Source organism: Daphnia carinata, chromosome 1, assembly GCF_022539665.2.
Source record: "Daphnia carinata strain CSIRO-1 chromosome 1, CSIRO_AGI_Dcar_HiC_V3, whole genome shotgun sequence".
Taxonomy (NCBI): Eukaryota; Metazoa; Arthropoda; class Branchiopoda; order Diplostraca; family Daphniidae; genus Daphnia; species Daphnia carinata.
In genome coordinates, this window is record NC_081331.1 from 1,202,070 (window position 1) to 1,211,345 (window position 9,276).

The window sequence follows — 9,276 nt, forward strand, 5'->3', positions numbered from 1 at the left end:
GCCAAAACGCAAAAAGCTCTCCCTTGGCTAATTTAATTTAAACCCTGGCAGGAGAAAACGACGTCTTGGTTACAGAGACAACGCATTTTGTTACGACAATGGTAAGGTTTTATTGAATTACAGAACGATGCGTTTCTACAAGCAGAAACAGGGTGACGCAAATAACAACATAACAAGACTGGAAGCCATAATTGGCAGAATCAAATTTCGACACATAATCCTTGGGTTAAGTTAACCACATTACCATTAGGTTCGACAAGAAAACAGCATTTAGGGCACAAAGTTATACAGGGACTACTCCAAGACCGACACCTCCCTCGTGTGCACACATTGAAGACCCGAAACTCCATTTATCTGTTTTTGGATCATAAACCTCCACAGTATTTAGATTTCTGGAAATGAATGAAAAACGAGTACGCGAGAAAGAAACATTGTTAGTGCCATGCTCCAGGAAGACTAAATATTTAAACTCTTACGCAGTGCCGTCATATCCTCCAACGGCCCAAAGACGACCGGCATTAGCTGCCAACGCCACTCGACTACGTGTTACACTCATAGGTGCAACATGGCTCCATTTTTCTGTTTTAGGGTCAAAAACTTCCACCGAACGTAGGAATGTAGAGCCATCATACCCGCCACACGCATACAGCTTACCCTCTAATACAGCGACTCCCAATCTGTGTTTCAGTTGACAAGGGAATGCGAACTTAGTTGCTTTAACATCGTAAAGGAAAGTAATAATATACCTGCAACGCTTTGAAAGCATAGGAACACCAAGAGACCAACGCCCGGTTTGGGGATTGTACTTTTCAACTGAATCAAAAATGCTTAGGCCATCATGTCCCCCTAGGACGTATATATGGTTGTCAAATGACACTACTCCAGCAGCACTCCGATGCTTATTCATGGCAGAAATGGATTTCCAACAGTCAGTAGAAGGATCATATGACTCGCATGTGTTCAGTGATGTCACGCCATCATATCCGCCGCAAACCTAAGTATGTATGCATTTAGTCTGTTTTAAAAATAAATGTTACTTAATTTTTCCATATGTACGTAAAGATGGTCGTGCAGAGAGGCTGCCCCTGCGGCGCTTCGTTTACAATTCATGGATCCTATGCTCCGCCAAACCCGTTTAGGACCATCTAAGACTTCTACAGTCTGGAGCCTGTCAACACCGTTGTAGCCTCCGATAGCTACCATCATAAGCATAATATTAGATGAAAATAGGCTTTAATGGCATTCAGTTTTTTTTTTACCATATAAGTTGTTACGTAGGATAGCGACTCCAACACGGCTTCGACGAATCGACATAGCTTCTGCCGGGTTCCATCTGCCAGTAACAGGATCCATAACTTCTACAGTGCTTAACGAATCGCCTGCTTTAGTCAGTCCTCCAACGGCATACAAAAGACCAGACTGGAAAAAGAAAAAAGTATAAAAATATTAGCGTGGTATTAGTCATGTGTTGATAAAATGACGAAAACGTAGATGAGGCACTATGTACCTTGGGGAGAAGAATATTTATTTGAGTGTTATTTATAGAGAACTTTTTATTCTTTACCACATCAGAAAAACATCGAGGGCGACATCGATAACTCTTGAACATCGAGCGTCGCTCTGGCAGAAGATGGAAATCTTTTGCTTCATCCACTAGATCACGACAACGATGGCAACTGCGAATCAATTCCTCCTTTGAAACACGGTCCGTTAAAAAGGTAGGACTTAGTAGAGGCAATCGAACTTGGGCTAGTAGACTCGGCAGGTGTTTGGCTCTTGTCTCGGTATCTTTTTTAACCCAACGGATTAATGCTTCGAAAGCCCCCTCTTCGCTAACGCATAACGTATCTCGGTTTAAGAGCTCCTTTATCTGACTCACATCTATGTTTACAAACTCTTCTTCTTCTGCAACCTGTGTAAAATTCTTTTCAAGGAAGGAATCAGCTGCTTTCACTAGGTCTACGCAACTTAGGGTTTCTGCAAATGACTGAATCCCCAAAACATTTTTGCAATCTAATCTCTGTTTGTAGTAATCAGCACAAGCATCACGAACTTGATTCAACTGAAGGTAAGCTGCTCCTATCATTAGGTTGTTAATATTCTCAGGATGGAGTGTGATTTTCCCACTGTAGGCAAATTGGATTAATGATTCCATTGCACTTGGGTCTATTCCTCGTACTTCAACCTCTCTCTGTTTGCTCTCTAACATGTCAATAGTGAACATGGAATTGAAGTATGGTATAGTAGCACAAAGAACAATACGATGGGCACTGAAATATTTGTCATCAACCTTGATTGTGACGTCACAGAGCAGCCCTTGCTTTCGAATTTCTTCGAAAACAGGGAATGCACTGTTGGGTAGATCAGTTTGTTGAAAGAGGACACAACCATCACTTTTTATGCATGTATCAGTCATGACTTGTATGAAATTTAAAAAAATAGGCACGTAAACTTAATTTAAATCAATCGATTAGTCAAGAAAATCTAAACCCCCGACTTAAAAAACAGAGAAATTCGTTCTTAAAATCGTAGTCATCAAACAACAACTTTTTTGGACAAATATCAACGTAATACAAACAGTTGTCAACGTCATCTGGCGTGCAAAAGATCAACCAGTAGCAAATAGTAAAAATACATAGTTGCAAAAACAAATCTAAATATTTCTACAAACGTATAAAGAAAAAATACATTGCAATACGGAACACAAATAAATAAATAGACGGATTGAATGATTGAACGATTCCCGATCAACCTGATCTTTGGCCATGGTGCTAGTCGAAGGGTTGGTAACTAAGGACAAATTTCATCGTTCGAAACTTGATAGCATGATGGATGGCGTTAGCTTATTGTTCACGTGCAAGGACACCATAAAATTCTTGCTTCATCTAAGTGGTGCATATCAGCTTTTATTGGTGTTTTCCTTTTCTAAACATTTTCGGCGTACACCGCTATGAATTAACCCGCCACGCATCAAGACTCTAGCTATTTTCCGACTGGCGCATACCTATCTCTGAAAATGGGTACATTCTATTGTGCTGACATTCCTTGAGCGCCACTTCAAAACTCTCCCGTAGACTGCGAAACAGCCGGCCTGCATCAGAAGGCTTAACGGATTGACCAATAGGTAGTTTTGCTTGAATGCAAGGCTTCCGTGTTAGAGAACAAATTTGGATGTAGCGCTTTATGAAATTGGAATCGAAACATGGTTGCACATTTTTGTCTCCAAATCAGATCCACCACTAAACTCTGGATGGCCATTGACAGTCACGACCTGATAAAAACAACGGGGACAAAACACGGGCTTAAAAAAGCCTGCCGAGACAATTGGAACGGGGCTAGCAAAAAATTGGAAAATCATCGAGTTAAATTATATGACAACGAGCCCTGTGATTATTGCGGATTGACGACGTCGTTTCCATACTATCAAATTTCAAGTTTTGTAATGACTAGCCGTGGGGTGCGGTTCTCGTTCGAGATGCCCTTAGGAATCAGTCAACACTCATGCAGTTCTTTTAAACCACCGAATATACCGAAAACTGGAAATGATTGCCCAAATTGTCCATTTATTATTTCTATACACGAAGCGATCCAATTATATTTATTTTTTTTTATTTTTTTCATGGTCAACTGGACTTACAGAAGAGTTCAGCAAGATACCCTTGGTATGGGCCCTTGTGAGCTGCTGGCAAATGAATCTCATGATCGAGGTGGAGTTAGGCGACTTGTTCAGCCTTGAAGAAATTAACGTAACGGGGGGTTGAGAAATCGTTATTCCACACCGTCAGAATTTTACGTCTCAACGAAATAGAAAACGACCGTATTGTAAAAAAAAATGCACAACAGTCCGTCATTGCTAGTTGTTTCTACTCTCTTTTTTGACGTTGTATATGCACGAGTCACCTTACACTGCTGCGAATCTGCTCGAGTGCTATTAGACTGCGTTCTGGGTTTCTAGACTCGTTTTGCTATAACACTGTGTACGCTACGCCGTTACAATCTCATTGGAATCTAGGAGAAAACGGGGTCAGCAATCCGGCACGACTGAGAAATTACTGTATGCGTTCAAACTTTTTGCTTTTCTTTCTTTGGCTTTTTTCTTTCTTTGGTCTTTCGGGTGATTTGCCGAAGTACCGTGGCACTGGTAGTTCATACATGAAAGCACGAAATTCCGCCAAAGGCCATGCTGGTGAACCCACCGGCAGAGCGCAGAACGAAAAAATAAAAAAGACCATATATATGCACAAAGACTGCGATGTGTAAGTATCTGTACCATGCAGCGAAGGTACCTTGATTTGGTATGCAAATAAACTGGATATCTAGAAACAAGGATTTTCCTGGTTTTCCAGTCCATTGTTCGTCTCTAACCAAGCTCCCTATATGTCATCACTAAACAGCACAGCAAGTTTGCACTAATTATTCTCCAGGCTATTACGTTCATGGAAGAAAATTGTTTTCCGCTAACTCAACACGAATGACCTCTGTTTCTCTGAACGCGATGTGACTGATGTGGCATCCTTTGTAACCTCGTTAAAAATTACACAACGTAAAATGACATGAGAGGTTGTATCCTTATCCGTGGTAGTCTGTACCTTCACGCAAAACCATTGTGAAATTAGTTTCGTCAGTTTTAAACCATCCGTCATATTAGCAAATTCCAATGACATATGCTGAGGAAACATGGCATGCGAGCCGGATCAACCAGGAGTCAAACGCGTGAAAGAAAAGGCGACAAAAGAGAAGCATTTATACAGAAAAAGGTTGCATACGTTAGAAACCAAAGAGCTCTGCTTTGTCACAACAGCAATATCAACAATGTCAACCTTCGGAAAGTGCTACATTTGACATTTCACCGTGCCATAACGCAGCCCCAAAATCAGAGATGTAGCACCGAAACATTTAACAAGTCTTGGAATCCATCAGATGATGCGATTTCGAAAGGCGTGACTAGTCCGTATAAAGGAAACGTTCAAGGTTATTGGCAAGTCGCTACAGCGAACTGAACTGCAATGTGCTCCACCCTGTATCGTTCAACATATACCTCTCTCTTCGTAGACGATATTGTTGGCCATTGCGTACGCGTGGTGAAGCAACCGGTTAGAAGAAGGACATAATGATACGTAGATTCAAAACTTTGTCAAATTAGGTGGACAATGCGATACACAAGGATTCACAGTGTGTCCCTAAAATTCTTACAGAGCCCTAAGGTGCCGCTGCTACTTTAATGATTAACTAATTACTACGAGCTGTGCAATGCAGCAATTGGATTCTTTATTATCTCAAATAATTTTTTTTCGCCCTCGACATTGACAATTGATTTTTGTTTCCGACACTCCCTCCGCATTGCGGAAGGAATTGCATATCAGTCTTTTCCCAATGAGAAATATTCAAGTTACCTTTTCTTTCAAATATATTGAATAAGGCGACTTTTGTTTTTGTCTTTACGCTACTCTGGTTTGGCTCTTTGGCGGTCAATTTTACAGTTCTACAAGGTTACTTCGTGGGTGTGTACAACCAATACGCATTTTACTGAAATTCAAATCGAAAAATTTCTACCGCATTTCATCTGTTTCTTGACGGTGAAGAATGTCCGATGAAGGAAAATTGCTCAATTAGATGGCCGCAAAAGATTCCGAAGCATTTCCTCCTTAGCAATCTGTCATTTTATATTTGGATTGTTAACATCTCAATCAAACTTGTACATGCTGACGCAAACTAAGGAGAAAAGTGAACTCGGTAACCGGTAACTAACTAGTTAGAACGGGTGAAGACGGGGAACACCATCGCCTACTTAGTCGAAGAAAGTTTTTTTCAAAGGCGAAAAACAAAAGAAGAAAACAGGTTATTTTCATGGAAATCTGAAATTGCGTTGCAGCTATTATTACCGCGCTGCATGCGTTTGTAGCCGCCAGGTAGTCCAGGTCGATCTAGATGAACCCGGAGTATGATGACGATGAGGCTATTGCTTCTTGCTATCGGATAGAAAGGGGGGAAAGGTGAATTCCCTACACCCTCTCGATAACTTGTCTATGTAAGGAAACAACGGTTAGTTTGGGGAACACCATCGTCATTGTGACATTTTTTGTGAAAAAGCAAACAGCAAAGAAACAGGTTCGAGAGAATACAGAATTGCGATTTCACGCAACCGAAGCTATCGATGTCGAATGGTATAAGATGCCGACCCTTTGCTGGGATCTGGTAAATATATGAACCGGGATGAACCAGGATGAAAAAAACATTTGATAAGATAAAATACAATGTACTTGGCCGTCATGCCCAGTGGAGCAACCAAATAATTTAACCTTTTTATCCTGTTGTTGGTGACAAGAGGAGAGGAAAGGAAAGGGAAACGAGATTGTCTTTTGCGATACGCACGCCATGTCCGGCTATTGGTTGCGAGCGAGTGACGATGATTAGGGAAGTCAATCTTTGTAAGGGCATTTAGTTAGTGTGAATGCCGTTTTTCCGCGGAAAAGTCACGAAGCGGAACTCAATTGTCTGACGAAAACAAAGCGGAAACTATGCACAAGCTTTTACGAAGTACTGACAAAGCTCCTCACGACATTGCAAGGCCCTCTCCTTGACTGTGAATTGTTTGTTCCTTTGAAAATAGTGTGACATTTAAAAAAAACGGACAAAACGGTCGATTCCCTTGTTCTTATTTTCATTAACACCTGAATAACAGCGAAGTTGATTTCCTTGTTTTTCTCAGATATTAATTGCAACAATGGCGGTTGCATACCGAGCTGTTTCAGTATGAACACGACCAAATGCACAGAGAGACAAGCCCAACCAAGACTGCTTGGCAGTAACCTTGCAGGATCGAATTGTTTTTTTGTGCTTTTTGACTCTTTTATTATTTTATTTTTTAGTTTTCCTTTCGTTGCGCACTTGATATTTTTTTTGCCCTTTTTTTTTTAAAGAAAAGCTAGAACATTCACTAATGTGGACTGAAAACGACCACACCTACAGAGTGGAATGTTCAGCACCACGTTCAATTCGAGCAATTTCATTTAGATAAAACTGCATAACAGGACAAAGGAAGGCAAAAAACATAAGGTGAAATAGAAAAACACAAGGCTTTTTGACAACAACTTTTGTCAAAGTTGTGATAACATTTGATGGCAGTCGGAGAAAAAAAAAATTGATGATAAATCTTTAATCGCAGCGAGCATTGTATACTTGACTTTGACATCCAATAAATGATTCCCGGAAAGAAACATGTATATTCCTATTACTCTGATTGTCCAAGATGTTCATTAAAAAATCATTTACAGCTAGGCTAGATTTATGAAAAGAGATTGTCAGCTCGTTCCCGTGTCCAAGCATCGTGAGTTTTATGACCTAGAAAACCCACAAAATCATTGAATCAAAACCTAGTGTAAGAAATGAAACGGACGCTGTGATTTCCTTCGTTATTTGTTGTTCGTATACCTATGCCGGACTTACTACTCGCCGTTTCCTTCCGGCATCAAGTGGATGTAATAATTCAAGTGTCCTTCCTTATTGTCACGACTAGTGCGTGGCGACACATGATTTCGCCCTCATCTACGTCAATGGTTGTTCCCCTATCATTCGAATTTCGTGTCATTTACCGGAACGGGAAGGATTGCGAGGCCTTGAGTAAAAATTACCCAATCAAAAATACCGCGATTTCAGATATGACGAAATCTAGTAGTTTTCCAATTAGCAAGCGGCCAGTTACGAGAAAATCTAATACAATTTTGAAACTAGGTGTATTCACCGTCTATTGCGCATTGGGCATTCAATAGAAGGCTGTACAATTGAATTTTGTATGCGTGTAAGTTAATGGGGGCGCAGCACATGGTACGATACGCAGAGCTTAATTCGCAAATATTGAAATGCTACCTTGGGGCAACAAAATTATTTTCTAACACTTTTTGCAACCCTCAAAAAGCGAACAACAAGTCGCCATTTATGCGCCAATTGACCCAAAAAAGATTTCCAGCCGTCAATGCATCATGCGCGCTATTGTCGGTTGTCGTCGCGTTAGAGGCGATAGCCAGTAGCGCTTGATTGATTGAAAGTGAGAATGCTATTGCGCACACGTGCTAAAACTCCCATTATAATCGGTGTTTGATAACTCAAGTTCTCTCCGTTTTTATATGCCTTTTTTGTAACTGTTCCACTGAAGTGAGCTGGATAACCCTGACTCTGATTCACGTTTTGCGAGTCATTTTTTTTTTGTTTCATCAGCGCATGACCTCTCCAGCGTAGAAGTCGGCTACCCAACAAGTAGGCGACAGTCTCTATTTTCATATACACACATACTTTCGGCAAGGAGGTTTACCTTCGAGATGGAACAAGATATATTACGTCGGTCTGAATAGGGGAGAGCCGATGTGTTGTTGTTTTTTCTGGTTTTTTTCTCAACTCCGCGGGTCCAGTGAAATCGCCACTGGCCCTATGTACATACGCATGCATAAAAACAAAAACTATATTTAATCACTCAGGCATACCCTAAATATAATACGTGTAGAGAGAAAGAGAGAGAGCGACAATTGAAGGTAGACAAAAAAAAATGTGTGTGAGTATAATAACGTGAGGGCGGTAGCTGAGCAATGTAACAAACAAAAGGAAAGAAAGCGTTTGAGGTATAGGTACACAATAGAAACAAACAAATGTCCTTAACTATGGCAAGCCGTCTTGACGAGTATTCTGAATTCCATTGTGTGTCGTGCACCTCGAAATCCTTTTTTTCAACGGGACCAACTTGACATGCAGCAACGGGAATCGAGTTGTATAGACGCCTTTGTTTATAAACACTCCCATGTCACGACAAACGAACGAAATCGCAACATGCCCCCGATTAGATTCCCTCGGCCGCCGAAATCCATTACTACATGACGGTATACATGGGCAGAACAAAAACAACACGCACAGGTATGACTATGCAACAAAACGGTTCGAGAAAGTGCGCGGGCTGTATAGCGGCGTTCAAAAAATCAAAAGAGTTTTATCTTTTGATCATTGTTGGCGAAACACATCAACGACACCATCGGATCCGCTTCGTACATCCGCTTGATAACAAATTAGCATATCCCTATATGCAAAACATAACTACTGAGGAGCTATAGGCGAGTCATCGCCTCCTGGACGAATCGTGCAATAGAATTTATGGAGCTCTCTATATTTACCTTCAAATTCCCGTTTTTTTATTTTGTGTGTATAAAGTTCCTGTTCTGCTTGCATACAATTTTCGTTTTTCCCCATACAGGTGGGCTTTATTTGTAGCCTGCCAAATGGGAAGCTCCATAG

At 40.9% G+C, this 9,276-nt stretch overlaps 1 protein-coding gene across 1 annotated transcript; it reads right to left on the bottom strand.

Moving 5' to 3' along the window:
- Window positions 1–69: 69 nt before the first annotated feature.
- LOC130692300 (kelch-like protein 18) lies at window positions 70–2,496 on the bottom strand. The gene is made up of 6 exons (XM_057515378.2): window positions 1,565–2,496; window positions 1,260–1,419; window positions 1,057–1,196; window positions 747–994; window positions 477–677; window positions 70–392 (listed from the first exon to the last, which is right to left on the bottom strand). The coding sequence occupies exons 1-6, from the start codon at window positions 2,414–2,416 to the stop codon at window positions 284–286; spliced, it is 1,710 nt and encodes a 569-aa protein (XP_057371361.1). The 5' UTR covers window positions 2,417–2,496; the 3' UTR covers window positions 70–283.
- Between the last annotated feature and the right edge of the window lie 6,780 nt (window positions 2,497–9,276).